The sequence below is a fragment of the Anoplophora glabripennis genome, unplaced genomic scaffold, assembly GCF_000390285.2.
Source record: "Anoplophora glabripennis isolate ALB-LARVAE unplaced genomic scaffold, Agla_2.0 scaffold448, whole genome shotgun sequence".
NCBI lineage: Eukaryota > Metazoa > Arthropoda > Insecta > Coleoptera > Cerambycidae > Anoplophora > Anoplophora glabripennis.
In genome coordinates this window covers 151,745-175,242 of record NW_019416548.1, presented here as the reverse complement: position 1 = coordinate 175,242, position 23,498 = coordinate 151,745, and the positions used below count along the sequence as shown (strand labels likewise).

The 23,498-nt window shown below is 32.5% G+C and overlaps 1 protein-coding gene across 3 annotated transcripts in view; it reads right to left on the bottom strand.

Annotated features, from left to right (window-relative positions):
* Positions 1-504: 504 nt before the first annotated feature.
* LOC108912748 (casein kinase I) overlaps positions 505-23,498 on the bottom strand; it is a 119,812-nt gene continuing 96,818 nt past the window's right edge. The window contains exons 7-8 of one of the 3 annotated variants that reach the window (XM_018718129.2): positions 19,540-19,651; positions 505-643 (exon numbers count right to left, since the gene is read on the bottom strand). In XM_018718129.2, the coding sequence (XP_018573645.1) occupies positions 607-643; positions 19,540-19,651 (149 nt within the window). In that variant the 3' untranslated portion in view covers positions 505-606. Of the gene's footprint in view, positions 644-6,730; positions 12,838-19,539; positions 19,652-23,498 lie in introns of those variants that run through there. The other 2 variants (XM_018718128.2, XM_018718127.2) reach the window with 2 other exon arrangements.

Genomic DNA, 23,498 nt, shown 5'->3' with positions numbered 1-23,498 from the left:
CCAAATTTAATCAATTTATTATAAGCATACCAAAGATTTCGTAAATAATTATAAGGCAATTCTAAATTATTTATTGAGTTCTATTTGTGGTTAAAGTTAGATTCACTCAAACTGAAACATACAAAAAAGGCCAAAATTGTAAAAATGATGTTCATTAAATTTATCCCTGGCTCGTCAAGCATGCGGGGAGCTTCTAAGCAAATGGGTTGGTTGTCTTTAGAAACTAGTTATATCGTTTAACATAGGTAGGTACACTAAAAATGACAAGTCAAAATTTACAACATAAATAAAATAAGCATATTTTTTCACTAGTTTATTTTAGATTTCTTGCATTTTTAAATTACTTAAAACAATTTAATAACCATTACTTAACAAATGAATAATTTACATGTTAGAGAGAGGGGCAACATTCAACATATTCATCATAAAAAATTTGTACGCACTTGCTGTTGTTCCATTGGAACATATCCTACACGAGAATAAATTTCTTGTTTACTTTTAGGCCCGGTCGGCCAAGATGGTGGGTCTGGAAATGATTTTTGTTGTTTTTCTTTGGACTGTTGTTGCCTCATTTCTTCATATTCACTAATGTCATCCAGCTTTAACTCAATGCTTATGGGAGGCCTCCTTAACATTCTTTAACCTAAAATATACATTACACAAAAAGATGAAATATTGACAATTGCTTTTTTTTTAATTAAAATATTGTACCTTATATATTTTTATATAACTTCCTATTTAGATATGTAATGTTAATAATCATATAACGTAAGAAATAAGAATTTTCTCCAGGTTTGTTTTTTATCGAATTGACAAATGACAGATCAGGGCCCGAGAACTTATACTTGAAAATATGGGGAAACTCTGGGAACCACGTGACTTGAGATGGATATACAAGTTGGGGAAAGAGTCTATAGATGTCGCCACAAAGACTTTGTAGAATAAATTTTGACAATTGCAATTATGAATCATTTCATGTCATTTTTGTTCTTGTTCATGTTTATTGTTTATTGTTGGTTAGGTTTGGCGAGTGTTGGTGTGTGTTTTANTGTAAATATGCAGAAACCAAAAGCAATTTGCAAAATTCAAGTATCTTCATTTTTGCAGTTTTGGTAAGGTTTTATACGTCACCCTAGTTTTATACGTCACCGTTTTTTTTAATTTTTGGAAAAATATATATGTATATTTATAAAATATTCAATCACGGTAGATTAACCAGCACAATTACCTACAATTAAAAAAATAATTAATTTTCATCGTTTAGATCCTAAGCTACTTAACATTTTGTTAGCCGTAGTCGTATCAACATTATTCAACGTATTAACAAAGAACAAAATCATACGTATGGGGTAAACCTTTAACTTTTCATTTTCGAGCGCGAGCTCCGCTCTTCGGCGCTTGTATACTACTTTTGTTTTATGTTGATATGTTGAATAATGTACGAGTATGGCTAACAGGTGCAAAATGTTAAGTAGCTTAGGATCTAAACGATGAAAATATTTTGTTTTTAAATTGTAGGTAATTGTGCTGGCTAATCTACCGTAATGGAATATTTTATAAATATACAAAAAATATACGTCCAAAAATTAAAAAAACGGTGACGTATAAAACCTTACTAAAACTGCAAAAATGAAGATACTTGAATTTTGCAAATTGCTTTTGGTTTCTGCATATTTACACTATGTGTGTACCAAATTTCAAGTGTCAGCAAAGCTTCGAACAAATTTGGCAAAGTTTCGAGTTTCAGATGCCGATGAATGTATAACACCTTATAGAACAAAAAGTTTTGCTCTCCTGATTTTCGGCTTTAGCGTCATTATTGTATATATATTGAACTATAGTTTTCGAAAGTTTTATCACTTTTTGTTTATAATTGACATTTTTACAGCAACTTTAAAAAATTGACGTTTTATACCGTTTTTTCAATCTCACGGCTTTGTTATTGCAAATTTCGTAATCGGACCACCGCCATTTTGTAGCTATTTTTATTACGAACAAAATCATGTCCTAAGCATTTTTTCGTANGTCTTTAATGCTTGAGTGATTTTAATGCTTTTTATCAAATGTACTTATTTTCTCATGGTGACAAAAAAAATTATCTACGTGAAAATTATTTTACAAAATCAATTTCTGAGTGATCTGTGTAGGGTGAGATTTGTTATGTAATTTTAAATTTAGCGGCGGCAGAATACCTAAAACAAATATTGAGTAGGTAGGTATATAGTTGTAGAGCGTACAACTAGATGGCGCTTGCATCTTTTACCGGCTACAGGTAATTTAACTCACTGTATTACCGACAATTCCTAGAAAAGGAAAGCAATAGAAGTTGGAGAAAGTGTTAACAGTTAGCGCTGTTAATGACCACGAAATCTGTTCAAGTTTCCTATCTATAGTATCATTTATCTAGGTGACAGATTCAGACCACAGAATATAAACATGTTTAATTCTGTGCTCAGAGCTCAGACCTTAGAGCATATACTACTAGAGGCAGCGTCCCAGTATTTTCTATTTCTCTCTAGCAACATGCAATCGCGTGCGGTTAGAGAGAGATAGCTTAATCCCTCCTATACCTCTCACTAAACCTCCGCTACACTCTCGGGCACCGACATGCTGCTTCCACTGATATATGCGCTAAGGCTCAGACCACAGATCGCTCAGACAGACACAGTAATGGATGTGTAACGGTGCATTCACATGGGACGACAATTGACATTTTTGTCTGTTCCGGAGAGCCGAAAGGAGTTGCGATTGATTAATTTTATAAACGGTCGCTTTCAAGTTCATCACGGAAAAAGTTGATTTTCCGGCATCAGTTTTGGCGGAACTCGAGGTTCGTAGGTTATATTCACGTTATATTTACTGTCATTTGTAATAACGTAATATTAACACTACTTTTAATTTTTCCACATATTGCAATTTTTAATAAAAGTTTGTTGGCATTCATATTACCATAACAAAGATTTTTATTTCCCAGATGTTTTTCGTTAATAAATTTCATAGGTTAGATTGGTCAGCGGTTACATTCAACGTTAACGTTCCATGTCAATTGAGAGTCGGGACGCGAATGATACTTCGATACTTAAAGGGTATCGATACTTTCCTAATATCGATACTGAGAGAATAGTATGGTATCGTTTTTAAATTTGCTGTACGTTCAGCTTATTTTATTTTGCAAATTTCAAAATTAAGTATGGAATACACGAGATATGGAAAAATGCCATGCTTCAAATTTTCTGGGGCCAACATACGCGATACCTGGGCGTGACGATGTACCGGCGACTTACGCGGAAAATGCACATCGCGGAGACAGTGGCGCGAGGCAGGACCACCATCAGGGCTAAGCTCTATCTTTTACTCAAGGGGAGCAACACCCTAAGTTTAATTAATAAGCGAACGCTAATCAAGGTGGTACTTCAAAGCCACATTAAATCACTCCAGGCTGTGGAAAACATAGCCTTACGCACGGCCATTGCTTCGCCACAGTATAGAAAACAGTAAATTTAGTCCCCCTTTTTTGTGGACCACAACTCCACTGCTCTAATAGTCCAGTAAAGAGACGCGTGTGATCTATGCGCAATAGCAAGCCCAGCTTAGCTTTCAGCTTTTGAGATTGCCTTACTTGCGCGTGGTCTCTGCGCAGTCAACTTAAAGCGACATAAAAAATGAAACTACGGTCCATGTAAGCGAAGTAGCCTCGCAACAGGATATCATTCAAGGAAAGTTTGGTTGTGGTTAAGAGTACGTCTATAATAAACCACTTAAAGAAAAAAACACTCGATAAATACACTGACACGGTACTACACCAAGAAAACCAATAAAAATACTTAGTAGAACTAGAAAAAACCAATATTAAACAAAAGAAAAGAAAAATACTATAATGATGACAGTGATGATATATCAACAAGATCTCACCGGAGTATGAGGCTATTCTTTCCAAGCATGCACATAAGGAATAACACGGCAAATGTTAAATTTTTAATTTATTTATAAATATTTATAGGAATATTCTTGTATATCGTTTTTTGTAAGTTTTAAGCACATTAGTGTATCTATTTTACGAAACACGTGTTGGTTGTTCTTAAATACTTACTTAAATACAGTATTTTTACTGTACAAGTATGTATACCATTTCTTTTTGCCTTTAAAAATTGTTTAAATAATTACAGATTACCTTTAAAAAGAAGGCAGTAGCGATATCGTCAACAATGCAATAATCTTCTGAAATCGCCAAATTCGGGACATTTGATGTCCCGTTAGAGGACTAAGCAGGACTTGAAAAAATTACTAAACATATGTGTACAATGAAAATTGGGACAGTTGGCAACCCTGGCCTGGTCCATAATGGTAATGTCCATATCATTAGATATATAGGACAAGAGGATCCATTTAATTGTTGACATCACAGTTTTAGGGGAAGTTAGGTGGTGCCGCCTGGGGACATGTAATGTGTAATTAGATACATGAGTAAGTTTAAGTTACTCATATGATTAGACAGATCTGAGGGTGTCGATTACAATGCCGACAGCTTATAAACATCAAAATTTCTTTGCGTCAGCCCTTATTTTGCCTTATCTGATAACCAAGAGCCCATATTTCACTTGGAAGAAAATGAGAAGGAATTTATTTTGATATATTTAGGCCCAGTACTTTGAGTCGCCGTTAAAACTTGATTAACTGATTAGGCGATTAGACTACATATACTGATTTATTGTATAAAGTATAATCAGTCTAATCGCCTGATTAGGCAGGACAAAGAGGGATAGTCCGCTTGGTTCCAATCATTTAGGCTACCAATATCGCCAAAAATAATGGCGCAAGGCAAATTAAATTTAAGGTGTTGCCATTGCATTGTGCTGATGCACTGGAATGGAGAGTCTAGTAATGAAGTTGTGCTTACAACAAATTTCTCGTGCGTCTTTTTCATACTCTACTTACTTACATCAGTGTCGCCTTTACGTGCCCCAACAATTGGCTCACTTTTTTAGCATGGAGTCTTCACTCCTGGTCTACACTCTATAAACTAAGTAATCCAAAGTCTAAAATAAGTACATACTTTTTTGCAGGTACATACTAAAAATTGTTAATAAAAGGAAAATCAAATCTAAGTGCCAATCTGCAATATTTTAGGTATTATTTCTGTTGAATTTACCAATACAAAAATGAAACTATAATAGGAGCATATTCGATGCAAATTAGAGCATAAAATTGTCGGCCTTTTATCAAAGGAAAATCGTGTCATCATTTTTAGGACGCGTAAGATGAGCCATTTAAAATGAAATTGAATGCAAAATCTGAAATACCGCATCATACGCATTCTGTTCTAGTAGTAGCTGTAGTCGCCCAGGTGCATCGAGTGTACGAAGTGGTCGGTTATGTCAAATACTAACCTGGCAAGGTTGGTCGTAAATCAGAGACAGAGTCCAAAAAACAGGTAAACAACAGTGGCACGTACAGAGGTAAAATGTAGTACACATGTGGAATTTAAAAAACAAATTGGATTTATAATAAATTACATTTAAAATAAATAGTTTATGAGAATAAAGGAATTTTTGTAGGAACAGGGGTGCCAAACGTGAATAGATCTCTTCATCATGCATAAAGAAATTATTCAATTTCTAAACTCCTTAAAACTGTACTGCACTGGACAGGCAATGATTTACTACTTTGTGTGTTCATCTTTGATGCTTAAGAAATATTAAAAAATATTTAGAATAAACAATACAAAGGTGTAACATAAACACACTTGTATGACAGAATCGAATATACCACAACTCAGAGCAGATATAAAGGCTTATATATTTAACAGTATTTTTATTTCACCCGACCTATCCTAATTTCAATAGGTTATGAGCCCAGGTGTGTGTATAGAAGTGATTCTTAGTAGAACGAGAGTGCGGATCATCAAAAGAAAAAAGGGAATTCTGACAAACTCGAACCATTTAAGTGCAAACAATTTCAGTAAGACTGTTTCCGTTAAGCTATCATTAAAATAAAGAGACTTTAGTGCAACTAAACTAAAAGAGACATGGAAAATAAGAACTCTAAAGGAAATATCACTCGGTCTAATGGTGAACGTCGGTGCCTGGAAATTTCGTGAGAAACCCTCAACAGCAGATTGTAGACAGTACGATTGTTGAATATTTGGGAGATTCTTAAGTTGCACAAGTTCACGAAACCGCTAAATAATACATTGCAAAATTAGATACTGTTTACAAGACTCGTAGTTTACCCACACAGCTAGACTTAAGAAAACAATTCACTCGTTTCGACGACATTATCACCGAGTTGATAGAGTTGGTGCAATACTGGATGGAAAGGACGGAATTTAAATTATTTTTATATGTGGTGGTGGTGGTGTACTAAAAGAAAACACAAAAAATACATGAGAAGTTTTTAGTGATTTTTATTTTCATAATTAACATACATAGTGCAAAATAAATGTATTATTGTTGACTTCATTTGACACATGTATGGTAATATATTAATAAAACAGCTTTATTTGCAAAACCAAAAATCTGTTCATTAAATTATTGTAGCGTTAATAAATACAATGATTTGCTAAAAACGGTAAATATATTATGGTTTTTACTTCAGACATTCTGCTAAGTACTTATTGGTTAATATCAATTCATCTGGGCAAATTTTCAAATATTTTTCATTCTTACAAAATAATGCACTATTTTGAGGTTATGTTTTCATTCAAATATATACACAACATTAAAACCAGGTATTTATATATAATTATGTACAAAATATATATTTTCATAAAATGCACAAAGTTTGCAAAATATTTTTATTATGACAAATTATAATACTCAACGAATATTATATCGAAAAATTAATACCGAATTGAGATTAAAACAATGTTTTAATATTTTCGTACTTTTCGGACTTTTCCCCCCACAAATCTGAAGAAAAAAGATGTACGAATTATGGGAAATTTTAACTATTTCCAAAACCTTGCTTCAAATTTAAAAAGAAATATCAGTTTTCAATTAATAAAAAGATATCCTGTAATGTAACCAAAATGATAAAAAAAGTAAATGAACAAAAACTCACTTTTTAAGCTATTTTCCCCACACGTTGGGCTAAATTACAGGATGCCGAAGCTATTAAAAAAATATATATATCCGGAAATAACCCTGCATTAAACAAAGGAAAGGAACAAAAAATATTTATACAATTGTGTACTATATAAATAACTACACAATAAAAAGTATTAACTTTTCAATTCATTTGTTAAACAGTTAAGATAATACACAGTCTAATAAAAATATAGTCTCAAAACGGCCACTCGGCAACAAAAAAAAATTGCGTATAAATAATTATTTATGAAATAATTATCAACCAAATCGGAAAACACATTCAAGCTTTAATGATTTTATGTACTTTACCAGCATAATTAATTTAAAAGAACTATCTCCGAATAAATAAATGATGCAACGTGAACAAATTTTTATTATTATTTATTTATGGATTCGTCAGGCAAGGGACGATAAATTACGTCTGAAATTCTATAGCAATTATAAGATAAACGGCACAGCTTCAGATCTTCATGTCGTTTTCTAGAAAATTAAAAAATTAAGGACTGCATGTTAGAAACAAATGAGAATTAATCTTGAACGCCAATCTGAAATTGTTCTTTCAGACAATTAAACTATACCTAACTTTCCCTCATATATACATTTTAAATGTACGACTTTTTAGAAAATAGTATCAGATGGCTGTTGTTAGAGTATGCAGATTGTGTACGAAATCGTAAGATTTTAATAAGTTAAATTTTGTGTCTAGGTCTCAATTACATGCGTTATGCATCAAAAAGAGTTGACGGAAATCAGATAGTACTATTTTCTTAAATTTAAAAACAATTGTTAGTAACTAATTTTGAAGATATATCTCAGATCGTAGTTCCTGAAAATCTGTGCCATCTTTACCAAAACTTATGTTAGATACTTAAAGATTAAATAGGTTAGGTTACTCACACAGTATTACTGTTTAGCCTCAAGTGTTAATCAGAATATGTTGTTAAAGAAACTAACATATACAATGGGGAAATTGAAAAACAGAAGCTATCCTAATGAAAGAAATGTAGAACTTAAGATGACGATAAAACAGACCATTTTTTTTGGGAAGCTAAGTATCTAGGAATTATTTTAGATACCTGAAGCACTGGATATAAAAAAACAGCAATGGAGACAGTTATATAGTAATCAGTCTACAGTCTAAGGGGACCCAGCAAGACAAAGAGAAGGATACTGTGTTCAGTAACATACGTAGTGTGACTATACGGCACTTCAGTATGGGCAGAAACAATGCATGTCGCTACATATAGAGACGTCCTACAATGGGTTCAAAGAAAAATGGTCTTTAGGATATCCAGAGCGTACTGGATTGTTTCTTTCAAAGCAGTGATGGTATTAGCTAGGATTACGCTGATTGATTTAGTAATAATCAAAAGGGAAAAACACACACAAATGCCAAAAACACTGCCAAAAAGAAACAAATTAGGACACAAATGATTAAATAACAACATGAAACCTGAAAAATGGAATTAATGGATAAATGGGTTTCCATCTGTTGTCAAGGGATCATTCAGAACCTACAGGTATAAGATCCATGAAGCGTTAGTTTAAATTGAAACGTTTTTGAGATTTCTGTTATTTCCCAAAAAAATTGGAAAAAAGTATTTTGATGAGACGACTTTTATTTTTGGGAAAAATTGAATAGGAAAAGCTGCTTCTCGATATATTAATTCGTTTATGAGATGCAGTGATTTTCTATTTTGATCGTTTCCTGTGATGCTTTATAACTTTATTGCTTATAAAAATATTAGATTTTTGTAAAAAGGTTTCTTACGTAATATATTTACACTTTATTAAACGGTACAACCATATATTTTCAACATTAGAAATCTATGTAAAATTTCTTTAAATGATGTTTCATATATGATTTTTCTCAAAATATTTTTTTTTCAAGGTATAAACACCAGAACTGTTTGTAATTAATTGTTTCTTGATACCATTCACTTTTTGTTAAACGATTTTTCATCGATTAATTGTATCAAGAAACAGTTGAATAACCAAAAAAAAAACCTAATAATTTTGACGTTTACTCCTTGAAAAAAATTTTTCATATAAATATTATATTATACATTTAAATACATCATTTTAAGCAGGTTTCAAACATCAAAAAGTTCATAATATGGCGTTCCATTAAAAATGATATTTTACAGAAAAATATTGCATACCCTGCTGTATTTTGCTTAAAAAGCTGTGTAAAAAACCTCTTCACAAAAATCTAACATTTTCACAAACAAGAAGATAGGGCATCATAGAAAAAGATGAACATTGAAAAACATCTTATATTACCGAAACGAATCAAGATGTAGTTTTCTCAAAAATCGGGCCTTTGACATCTAAAATTTTTTCTATCTGTTCGGGAAATAGCATCTAATTTGACCCATCCTGTACATACTTTTTTAATGCATGGATTGAGCCAATAACAGAAACAACTTGAACAGAACTTTGGGAAGGAACACAATAGTAAAACACCTAATAAATATAATTTTCGAATTCTCCTAAAACTGAAACACACTGGGATATACTAAAAGGTGTACAACTTTGCTTCCGCCATTTTTCAATAGATGGTTGTAGCGGTTAGTGGTGGTGGAAATATATAAATAGACATCATATAATAAGCTTAGGCTTTTCTCAATACAACCTCACGGAAACATTTGTCGAATTGTGTCTGCAATCGTAGTTATTCTCGATTGAAAATGTTACTGTACGAGCCAAATCTGCTGCTGAGCCTCATAGAATGCTCTCAAGTACTTATGGCTAAACCGCTGCTATTATGAAAGAACGTGCCGTGGGCGTTTTCAATGTTTCAAGAACGGTGATATTGACATCGAAGATCAGCATGGCGATGGAAGAGAGAATGTTTTCAAAGATGCAGAATTGGAGGCATTACTCCATGAAGACTTGTCTCAAACACAAGAAGAATTAGTAGGATCGTTAGGAGTGACTCAAAGCCATGGGAATGATTCAGAAACAAGGAAATTGGGTGTCGTACAAGTTGAAGCCGACAGATGTTGAACGGCATTTGTTTGCTTGTGAACAGCCTGAAAGGCAAAGAGGGAATGGATTTCTGTATCGCATTGTGACTGGGGAGGAAAAATGTGTTCGTTACGATAATCCCAAACGTAGAAAATCATGGGGACTTCCCGGCCATGCTTCCATGTCAAAGGCCAAACTGAATATTTAGAGCTCCAAGGTGACGTTCTGTATTTGGTGGATCCAGCTCGGCGTAGTGTATTATGAGCTGCTAAAACGAAAGAAACACTCACAGGCAATCTGTACTGAAAGCAATTAATGCGTTTAAGCGGAACATTGAAAGACAAACAGCCACAATACAAGGAGAAGCACGATAAAGTGATTTTGTGGCATGGCAATGCTCGACCCCCTGTCGCAAAGTCGGTCAAAACATACTTAGAAGCTATGAAATGGGAAGTCCTACCCCACTAGCTGTATTCTACAGACATTGCTCCCTCTATCACTTGTTTCGGATAATGGCACACGGCCTGGCTTACGTTGTTATGAAGAAATAAAAAATTGGATCGATACGTGGATCGCCTCAAAAGATGAGCAGTTTCTTCTACGTGGGATTTGTACGCTATCCGAAAGATGGGAGAAAGCAGCGATGGACAATATTTTGAATAGTAAATGTTTTTTACAATAAAGCCTCGAATTTCAGAAAGAAACGGTGGAAGCAAAGTTGTATACCTTTTTGTATTACTATAATGTGGAAAACAAAGCAGATGCAGGGTCAGGAAGGAGAAACTGAAGTATGTACACAATAATTGTTAATTGTGCAACAGTTTTGGCAATCGAAAGTTGTTGTGGAGTTTAACAGTTCTTGGTGTGATAGACTCTATCCATTGAGAATCATGAAAGAAAGGGAAAATTATGGAAATCAGAAGCTGTGCCATTCTTCCATGTATTTATTAAATCCACAAATTATACTGACGTATCACTTTCCCGATAATCAGTTTAAAATTTTAATATTTTGTTAAATGTAGCATGGAAAACTAATATTGCATAAATAAATTATACAAAGGAAGCAACAACATTTATTTACACTTTTATACTAGTGATGTCCAACTAGTTCATACTAGATTCACCATTTACACTGAATCTATGTTTAACGTGGACAGATCGCAGTTTTATTGAACTTGGTTTTTCTTTATGCCTCAATCAATCCGAAACATTTTTAACAAACATTGTTGCGATTTATCGATGTAAATTAATTATGCTGTACAGTTTTTCTTACATTGCGAGTTTAATATAAAAAGAAAAATGGTACAAACTACCATCATGTTCATATTATAAAAGATTTCCACAAATCAAATGAAAAATTACTTCTATACAACAAAATACACAAAGTCAGTCTAGATATGTACATTAGTTCGTCCACTGAATTATATAATAGTCTTGTTTTTTTCATTTTATATTTTTTAGCCCACTTAGTAATTCACATTGAAATGTTTGTTCCTTTATACATCTCGTTGTGTGTCTCAAAATCACCTCTATAAATATAAAACACACTTTTTGCAATGACGAAACATACCAATTGCACTTCTTCACCCCCATTAAAACAAGAACTATTCAAGGTTTTAATCACTTTCTATTTATACTCTATATTATTCAATTTGTTACACTTACAAGTCTAGTCGAATCATAATTAAACAATTGAAATAACAATCAGAACCTAACCTTAAATAAACCAACTAAATTCCGTTCATATAAATTAAACGCAAACAATTCCTAAATCGCGGACCTACACGACCTGTTACAAACTAGGATCTTCGTAACAAGCTCATCGCCATTGCAAGTAACTAAACAAAACTTCATTTACAAAAACAGCTTAAAAAATGCTCGGAAACTTAACAAAATCACATTTACAAACTATATTGAACTGTGTCTCTTCCTTCTAACGTTTGTAACTGACAGCAGAAGAGAAACGATTGCCAAGGTAAAGAATTCTATTAAATTATGTACGACATAATTTAGCCAATCGAAAAGGAATGTTTCTTGTTAATAACGATAAATTAATTTGGTGTCATATTCCGACAAGTCCCTGTTAATATGTTACATTTTTATACAAACATTATTGTGGGAAATTTTAGATAGATACTCTCAAAATATCGAGCACTGGTAGGATCACTAGAATAAAAACAATAACTGGCTGTCGAATTCATTTTCCACAGCGAAGACACATACTAATATTTCAATTTTTTTTTGTCTTTTAAGCCACACATTTATCACTACTAGTGATACTTTCATTTACATATGAATTGTTAAATTTTATGAATGTACCAATGGAACTTTTGTAACCGTTGTCAAAATCGTGTTCCTAAAACGGCACCATTTGTGTCACTATATATAACTACACTATAATGTCAAAATTTTGTCACTTGCTCTTTTATTTGACACAACGTCAGTTTCTTTGCCCAAACAGTTTTGTACAAAAAAATAACACACTTAACAGAAATAACGCCTTGTCAATTTGTTCTCTAGCATTTAAGCTAAATCGCCTTCCAATCGAGGAACCGACTGCCATTATATTACATAACTATTCTTTAACTTAGCAATCCGCGTTACAAAAAAAACCTAAAACATTACAAAACCTCACTAGTTACAAGGTTGTGTTGTTAAGCTAAGACGTTTCCTCATTTTTTCAGCCGGGCAGGCGGATCTTTGGACGCGCTACCCCTTCTAGGCAGGCCGACCTGCCCCGCTGTCGAGCTGGGGGGCGCCATTGCCACTCCGGAGGCGCTTCCAGAACAAACAAAAATCACACATAGGTTTCGCAGTTGTCAGGGGGGTGATTTTTTTTATTGGTGAGGTGTGGTGGTTGTGGTGAGATGAGCATGGTCGGTGAATGAATTGATGAATAAACAGAACGGAAAAAAAAAAGAAAACAAAAGTCGATCAGTTAAACGTGCCAATTGGAAAAAATACAAATGTGATTGGATGGCGCAAATTGATTCTACACTGTCACCAATAAATTTGATTTTGACCAATCGCTCTTACTTCAAACGATGTGCTCAAAATCAATTACGTGAGTTTTCTGTATTTGCAATTCTTTCAAAAAAATGCTGGGAACAGTTATTTTTGTAAATTTAAAAATTAGTCCAGTCATTCTAGACATCAAACAGCCTGTTTCGGGAGAAAAATACTATTAGAAGTTTCTCTGCGGAATATTGTTCAGAAACGTGTTATAAACAAAATATCAAAAAATCAACTCAAGGCTAGTTGGGAAAATTTGTTTAAACAATGGTCAAAGTTATGGAAAAGTGGATTTTTGACTCGTGTAAAAAAACTATTCATAGCGAAAAAAGTTTATACAACAAAGCTAGGTATTAAATAAGCCTATAAAATGAGACAAGTCCAATGCGCTCTTGCGCATAAACAAATTATCGGAATTTAATCGGACTTGTCTCATTTTACAGATTTATTTAATACCTACCTTTTTTGTATAAACCTTTTTTCTCTATGAATAACAGTTTTTTTACAAGAGTCAAAAAATCACTTTTCCATAACTTTGACCATTGTTTTAATTTTAACAAAGTTTCCCAACTAGTCTCGAGTTGATTTTCTGATATTTTGTTTATAAGATGTTTCCGAACAATATTCCGTAGAGAAATTTCTAATAGTATTTTTTCCCGAAAAAAGCTATAATGACTGGCCTAACTGCTATAGGAAAGTTGTATATCATTCAATTTTCTACACTCTAACGAAATTTTAATTTTGTTTACATATTTGTAACACATTTTTAATTTAACAGTACAAAATTATTCATTCTTACTACCATCATTGTTTAAATGCACTTTTTAAATAGAATTAAAAAAACTTGTTAGAGACCTAGGTATCCAACGCCAATGTTTTGCCAAGGGAGTTATGGCATCCATAAATCGGCAACTGCTTGCGGGCGCATCATATAGTGTCAGTGATTGATTCAATATATGACAGCGTAGTAGGCCTTGGTCTTTTTACAAATTCTTAAATTGTCGACTAATAACATTTTTATATAAAGAATAAATCCCGTTGTTCTTTTAAAAAGAAACATCTCTAAGAAAATATATAAAATATGTAAATAAAAACTCATTAAATATGATGCAAAATACTTACAGGGTGTTTGGTAAGTCGATGCATTCCTTGCAGGAGGTTGTAGTACAAGTGATTTGTAATATATTTCCTATACCATATTCCCAAAAAACGCTCAATTTCTGATCTACAGGGTGTTACAGTTTTAATAAAAAAATGCAAATTTATAAATATTGCGGAAACCACTCAGAATATTTTAATGAAATTTTGCAGGTTTTGACAGTTAACAACAATACATGTTTTACAATACAAATATTGTTTACTATTTCACCAGTGGCGTGAGTGGATATTTTTAGAGAAAAAAATGATATGCCACTGATTTTTCTTAAAATAAAAATTATTTTTGAATTCCTTGTTCCTATGCGCACGCCACTGGTGAAACGGAAAACAATATTTTTTTCGTAAAACATATATTGTTGTTAAGATTGTAAAATTTCATTAAAATATTCTGAGCGGTTTCTGCAATATTTATAAATTTGCATTTTTTTATTAAAACTTTAACACCCTGTAGATCAGAAACTAAGCGTTTTCGGAAAATGGTATATTAAAGAAATATATTACAAATCATTTGTACTATAACTTCCTGCAAAGAAAGCAATGACTTACCAAACACCCTGTATATGCAATTTCAACAATCTATTCCAAAACCCTCTCTATTGTTATTTTTTATTCCNAAAAAATCAACTCGAGGCTAGTTGGGAAACTTTGTTTAAACAATGGTCAAAGTTATGGAAAAGTGGTTTTTTGACTCGTGTAAAATAACTATTCATAGCGAAAAAAAGTTTATACAACAAAGGTAGGTATTAAATAAGCCTATAAAATGAGACAAGTCCAATACGCTCTTGTGCATAAACAAATTATCGGAATTTAATCTTAAACCTTTTTTCTCTATGAATGACAGTTTTTTTACAAGAGTCAAAAAATCACTTTTCCATAACTTTGACCATTGTTTTAATTTTAACAAAGTTTCTCAGCTAGTCTCGAGTTGATTTTCTGATATTTTGTTTCCGAACAATATTCCGTAGAGAAACTTCTAATAGTATTTTTTCCCGAAAACTGGTCTAAATGCTATAGGAAAGTTGTTATATTTTTCAATTTTCTACACTCTAACGAAGTTTTAATTTTTTTTATATATTTGTAACACATTTTTAATACAGTACAAAATTATTCATTCTTACTACCATTATTGTTTAAATAAGTGTTTGCTCTTTTTAAAAATATTTTTAAAAAATTGTTAGAGACCTAGGTACCCAACGCCAATGTTTTGCCAAGAGAGTTATGGCATCCATAAATCGGCAACTGCTTGCGGGCGCATCATATAGTGTCAGTGATAGATTCAATATATGACAGCGTAGTAGGCCTTGGTCTTTTTAGAAATTCTTAAATTGTCGTCTAATAACACTTTTATATAAAGGATAAATCCAGTTGTTCTTTTAAAAAGAAACATCTCTCATAAAATGTATAAAATATGTAAATAAAAACTCATTAAATATGATGCAAAATACATACCGGGTGTTTGGTAAGTCGATGCATTCCTTGCAGGAGGTTATAGTACAAGTGATTTGTGATATATTTCCTATACCATATTCCCAAAACGCTTAGTTTCTGATCTACAGAGAGTTATAGTTTTAATAAAAAAATGCAAATTTATAAATATTGCGGAAACCACTTAGAATATGTTAATGAAATTTTGCAGGTTTTGACAGTTAACAACAATACATGTTTTACGATACAAATATTGTTTTCTATTTCACCAGTGGCGTGAGTGGATATTTTTAAAGAAAAAAATGATACGCCACTGATTTTTCTTAAAATAAAAATTATTTTTGAATTCCTTGTTCAATTTGGAAGAGAAAAGGTATAATAATATTCAGCGACACATTTTCCAGTAGTGGTGGCAGGTGATTAACCCTTTCGCTGCGCAATACGTCTGAACGTAGCTACCGCGCCGTGCGCAATTGTTTATCGTGTGCGAATATATACGTCTGGAGCAGTTAGACCACTTATAGTTTTACATTATGTTGTGTTAAATTACGATTTACGATAAATTTTACGATTTTATTTTGAATAAAATACAGTATATGTACTAAATAGAAACTGAAAGAAACATGAACAATCTTGGTACTATTACCAGTACCTCTTTCCATAAAAATATTTGTCACAATCGGTATAAGCTCGCCCGCAAAAATTCGCCTTACCAATTGCAATAACCGAGTCACTATGCGCACGGTTGCGAATATATACGGTTTGAGCAGCCTGATCCAATTTAACTATTCATGCGAATTAATCCGTCTGGAGCAGTTTGAGCCCTATAAATTTTTAGCGAATATATACGTCTGGAGCAGTGAAAGGGTTAATAAGGAAGTCTTCGTATCTTTCTCCATTTAAAATGTCCGGCATAAAATGATTGAATGACTAACTGATTGTTTATTATTATTATTACACCACACCAAACTTTAACAGTGAACTGTGTTTGATAATTAGTTTGACATTAGGCGTGGATTTTCCTCTGCCCAGTAATGAGCATTATGGTAGTTGGTAATCCCTTGATTAAATTTGGATTTATCGGTGCACAAAATTCTTCTGAGAAAAGTTGGATCTTCCATATCAGTGTTTAACATAAATCTGCAGAAGTTCATTCTTCTCAAAGGATCCTCTTCAAGCAACTCTTGAACCAGTGTATAATGATACGGATGTTGTTCCTCTTTGTTCAACGTCGTCCAAATTTTTCATTGCAATACCCTAAGACGCCTAGCAACAACGCGTACGCTTGTCATCGGATCTTCCTGAAAAGCCCTAAGAATGGCTTCTTAGTCATTAGGGCTGTAACGTGTAGCAGCTCCTACGTGAATTTGCTTGTGGTGTACAGTTCCTGATTCACTGACTATTCGATAGGTGTTTGCAAAGACACGGATATTTGGAAGTCGCCTGTTTAGAAAGTGACGCCGATATATTAATAAAATTGGTACAAAAAAACCTAAATGCATAATTTCTGGTATTTTTCAAATTATTGAAATTGGATTACGCAATGCAGTAAACAGTTGAGATACCTTTTCTCTTCCAAATTGAACAAGGAATTCAAAAATAATTTTTATTTTACGAAAATCAGTGGCATATCATTTTTTTCTTTAAAAATATCCAAAGACGTGCCTATGCGTACGCCACTGGTTAAACTGAAAACAATATTTTTATCGTAAAACATGTATTGTTGTGAACTGTCAAAGCCTGTAAAATTTCATTAAAATATTCTGAGCGGTTTCCGCAGTATTTATAAATTTGCATTTTTTTATTAAAACTTTTAACACCCTGTAGATCGGAAACTAAGCGTTTTCGGAATATGGTATATTAAAAAAAACAAATCACTTGTACTATTATAACCTCCTGCAAGGAAGGAATCGACTTACCAAACACCCTGTATATGCAATTTCAACAATCTATTCCAAAACCCTCTTTATTATTATTTTTTATTCAGTTAACAGAAAGCTAAGTCATATTATTAAAAAAAAAACATATTTTTATTGATTCAAATAAAAAACAAAGGACCTGAAAACTTTTTTTTTAATTTTTGTCTACAATCATTAAGTTTTTTTACTTGACACATTGACATTGACATTTATTGAGGACTGTTACTGTATCATTTGCCACACAATAAAATCTAAAAAATGCTTATTGTTAATATCAATCAACAAATAAGTATCATTTCAATTAGTAAAAGATGTACAAGATTTAAATATTTATAGAAAAAATTTTATATGCATTACGTGCAAAAAGCGACATCAATTTCCAATGCTACATTTTAGTTTTTAGTAAAAAAAATAAATAATCTAATTAGTTTTTCTTTTAAACGACACTTAAACTCTTGTCTACACCGTCCCTGGGCAGTTCCCAAACTGGATTGTATGTGAACGGTTATAAATATTGTTTTATTATTATTTTATTAAACCAACTGTATGAAACAAAGTGGCACAAAACTGCAATAAAAATTCTAAATAGTTTTGCAAAAATAGATGATAGTAGTGATTATTATCACTTAAAAATAGGTAACTTAAGAGGAATGTGAATGTCCCACTTTTGGTCATTTGGTCATTTCGAAATTTCAAAAATATATTTCTTTGAACTTGTCATTTGTTAAGCATCTCACACATTTCTTACCAGATTTTATACTTTATAATATAATAACTGCCTTCGCATTCTGGTTGCATGTCCTACACACCAGATTTTAGTCCACTTGAAAATTTTTAATGTAACTCAACTTAACAAAGAAAATAATTACTGACTAATATAGATAATGATTTTAATGGAATTATTGAAACATAGGGAAAAATTGATCACTTTAAATATTTGCTAGTCATTTTTGATAAGTGACAACCAACACTATTTTAAAGTTACAGTGTTTTTTTGTCACTGGAGATGAATGTTTTTTAAAATTAATAATTTTTGCACGATTTATTAGGGGACAGGTACACATTACCAATTTAAGTAAAAATAATGTACGTTTTAAAATTATTATGTTCTTAATACTTAACAAAAAAAATAATAGTAATCTAATCTATTGACTTAATAAAAAAATCAAAAGAAAGTGGATTTTGGAATAAATGGTTGTCGAAATTGTACATTTTAGTTCTAGTTTTTAGTTTACGATGACAATGGTAGAAATGAATAATTTTATAAGTTTGCTTAAAAAATGTAGAGCTGAAAATTGATAAATGAGCTTAAAATTAAAAAATAAACTTTCATCTCTTGACGTGTTTGATATTTTGAGATATATTTCCAACATTTTTTGAAAAATTGTTTTTTAAGTAAATACGATTGACAAAATAAAATGTTTTAAAAACTGACTTAAATCATTTTTACATGTATGTACTTTATTGGTGACACTATAAGAGTATATACAGGGTGTTTGTAAATATGTGCAAAATATTTAAGGGAGTGGTTGCCGAAGTTATTTTGTGAAAAAAAGTTCATATTCAGATTCAAAGCATTTTTCAAATTTTGAGTCAATATCTTTAAAACTGAAATAATTAATAAAAATAAATAAAAAATTAAAATTTAAATACTCTTTTTCACAAATTAACTTGGACAACCACCCCCTAAAATATTTCGCACTTATTTACAAACGCCCTGTATAAAAGTGATCAAGAAAAAATTAACTATCAAAATATATTTTTTAAAACAAATTTATCGATTTTTATACCAGACAGTATCCTTTTCCTTTTTTAAACTCCCTGTATACAAAAAAAAATAACAGTTTAATTTTAGATGATCTTGCAGTTATGACGAATAAGATTTTTTCTCTTCTACCATTTAATGGGAAAATAATCTTATGAAACATGATAATTGATATCTATGCTAAAATAATAAAGTTGTAACTCACTTTGCTTGTTTGGAGGTGCTTAAATCTGATGTTGAAGCGTTTGGAGCTCCTTGGCCAGCCCTTAGTCTCATCGACACTCTTCTTTCGTGGCTGTCATACATTCTAGGAGAATCTGAAAGAAAAACATGAGTTACTAATTCCATAATATTTTTTATTTTACGGTTCAACGGTTCTTGAAATATCGAGGTTTGAATTTGCCAAATCGTATGGGTAGTTGATAAAGAGTAAAGAGTACTTTCTTATTTTTTGCATCATTTGTGCCTTTAATTTATTCAAATGAAGAATACGTGGAGATGATTTTCGTGACGGTCCTACCACCGCCTCAGTTAGAGATATCAACAACGATATCTAAACTGCTGTCTTCTAAACAAACATTCAATAGAACCTTCACAACTCTTCGCTTAATAGGTGCGTTTCCTAAACAATGCTGCAGAAGTGCTTTAATTTGTTGAAAATGATCTTGGTACTAGTTCGAGAAGAATTTCTGTACTGGCTGGACAAAGTAGGAAGGCTGTACAGTGCAAGACATTTTGCGAGAAAACGGACTGCAACCCTATCATTACCAACTGGTACAAGAACATCTCCCCGCGGATTTTCCCCGAGGAGTTTGTCTTTGTGAATGGTGGAACAATCATCTGGACCCTCTTTCAAGAATTATTTTCTGTGACAAAGCTACATTTACAAGAGATGGAATGAACAATTTCCGCAACGATCATGTGTGGGCAATCGAATACTATTCGAGAAACCCATTTTCAGAGAAGATTCTCCGTAAACATTTGAGCTGAAATAATTAATAATGAAGTTATCGGACCATATTTTTGGAGAACAATCTACTACTTGAAGACATTCCTCTTCAAATCAGAAGGACGATGTTCTTTTTAGATGATGGTGCTCCGTACCAATTATGGAAGAGGTGTCACTAATTTAGTCACTGAATAGTATCCAAATCGATGGATAGGTCGTGGTGGTCCCATTGCTTGGCCACCGTGATCTCCGGATCTCAACCCGTTGGACTTTTTCATGTGGAGAGATGTGAAGACATTTACCTATTTAATAGGAAAGCCTAATAGCACAGACCAACTCATTGAGAAGATTCATACAGCATTTGACGAGGTGAAAAACGATATGGAGAACTACAACTGAGAATGAAAGCTTTGACAGAGGGTTGAGTCATGCATTACACAAGGTAGTAGTCACATTGAGCAGCTTTAATAATTATACTGTCACTGGGCTTTTATTAAAATAAACCACATTTTTTTCTAAACTTTCTAGTCACAACAATGTAATTTGCTTAAAATTAATAATAGAATTCATACCGGTCTGGCCAGGTAATTCTTTCGCATAGACTAAGTAAATTACATGCATCTCTCCTATCAACTTCGGGTGGAAGGGCTCGGACATGACATATATCATTGAGGCTCCGACTCGGACTCTCGTAATTGGTTGGCTGTGGGAGCGCATGTGCCCCGTTGCATTTTTTGTGAACCGACCGAATACCTAAAGCGCTTTGCTGTTTGTTTAGTTTTATTTTTTTATTATTCCACTCAAACCTTTGGTAAGAGGTAGACGGAATATTACAAAATAAAAATGGCGTACAGTGTCGAACAACAAATTAATATTATTAAATGGTATTGTCATGCAGAAAGTGCAAAGGAAGTCGTTGGTTCATTTATATTTTCATACCCCGACAAACCAGTCCCCACTGCTAGAACTGTTTTGAATATTTTTCATAAGTTTGAGGAGTGTGGATGTGTTAACTGGTGTACGAAATGTAGCAATCAGGAACCTCGTCAAATTCCTGAAGCAAGGAAAGAAAAAGAGGTTAATGTCTGTGCTTTTGTGGAAGTAAGTGAGCCGTGTTCTTCCTCCCAAATTTCCGAAGAACTTGACATTCCAAGTCCTACAGTTCATTGCATCTTAAAAAAGAATGGTTGCAAAGCCTATAAAATGCAAACTTCTCAAGAAATTATTCCTGGTGATTAAATAAGACGTATGGAGTTTTGTGAATCCATTAAGGAGAAATTAGATGAAAATAATGAATTTGCTAGGCAGATTTTATTTACAGACAAATCATTTTTTCCCCACTTGGCCGACATAATCCTTCAGTGGTCCAATATTGGTCCCGGGAAAACAAGCATTTAAGTATACCATTAAGAATGCAGTACCCTCAAAAAGGTAAATGTTTGGGTTGGCATTTTAGAGGATAATATTGTGGTTCCCTTTTTTACTGATGGTAACTTAATTGCTGAGAGATATTTGCATTTATTACCAAATAGTGTTGTACCAGCTGTACGAAGGATGTAAATTTTGAGGAAATTTGGTTTCAGCAAGATAGATGTCCTGCACACAACGCAAGGCCAGTCCAAGATTATTTGGAACAAACTTTTCCTGAAAGGCTTATTTCCACAAGAGGCATCATACCTTGGCCTCCTCGATCTCCAGATCTGACAACCTGCGACTTCTTTTTATGGAGTCATTTAAAGCAACTTCTCTACAAACATCGACATGAAAGAGCCGCAACTTTGGACGAATTACGGCTTAAAATTAGAAACATTTTAGAAATTTTGTCAAATGTTCGTCAAGAATTTTACGACAGATTAGGGTATTGTGAAGCTCAAGCAGGTGGTTTGTTTGAATACCTTACTAATTAATAATAAGCTTTATTAAATAAGCATTTGAAAATAATTCATTATTTTGCTTAAGAATTACCATTCATTTTATTTTAGAATACCGTTTTAGTTTTTACTAAAGGTTATAAATAATTTGTAATAAAGTTGGAAAGCTATAGTATGGCCTCAAAACCTTTTATCATTCTTGTAAAAAATATCGTGCAGATAGGGTAATTACTGTACGTATGGCAACACTGCTGTCAATTCCAGGCCATGGCTTATACTCTTTATACCATCGCAATAAATCAAAAACGTAATTATTGTCCAGTATTCTATCTTTCGCACTTTGTGCACTTCTTATGGCGTTTTTTTATTCCCTTACATCGATGGCATAAAGTTATACAAATGATATGGGGGCAGAGTCAGAATTATTAGGCGAGACTGGTGAAATATTTATATAATGTACTAACTTTGTATCGGAAATAAAAATATGACCATACCTGTACATGAAGTATTTCGGATACTTCGGCGGCCACTCTGTATATGTTGCTGAATTCCACAAATTTAGTTACGCAGTTAGTATCTGTGGTTTCTTAGACAGTTTGAAAAAACCGTCACTGCAAATCGTTGAAGTTAATTGATGTTGGTACAGGGTGATTCACTATATTTTGACCCCCCTTTAACTTTTTTGTTTTAAGAATTATAAAAAAATGTGAAATATAAAAGTTGCACGATTTTTTATAAATTTTTCGAAAATGATAGTAGAAAAACAAATGAAGCCCAAACAAAATGGCCGCGGATGTTAACTTTGTTAAGTTAAATGGAACACCCTATATACTTTTACATATTTTGATAGAACGTTCCCTGTAGAGCATAGCCATATAGGGTTTGTTGGGTCCATCGCTAACAATAAGTGAGATACTATTAAAAAACAAAAAGAAGGTTTTTTTATTAAGAAAATAAGACATATATATTGTAATTGTTAAACCTTTTTCAGACATTTCTGCCTTTTTCCAATTACGCAAGGATTTACAAATTTAGTTATAATATATTTTGACAGATCGGACATTGATATGGTCCAAAATGCGTATAGGTATTGTAACTAAATCTCACCAATTAGGTCGTGAGAGGCCTAATTACTCGTGGACAATGTTATATGATAGGTCGTGACAGTGACAGTTAATGTCTTGACAACATTGTTATTGTTTGACAGTTTGTATTATTATTTAATTAAAATGGGTTACACAGAAGTAGAAAATTGAAATATTATATGAATTAAAATAGAGCAAAGTTCTTCTACATACTCTATTTTAATTCTAAATAATTTTCTACTTCTGTGTAACCTATTTT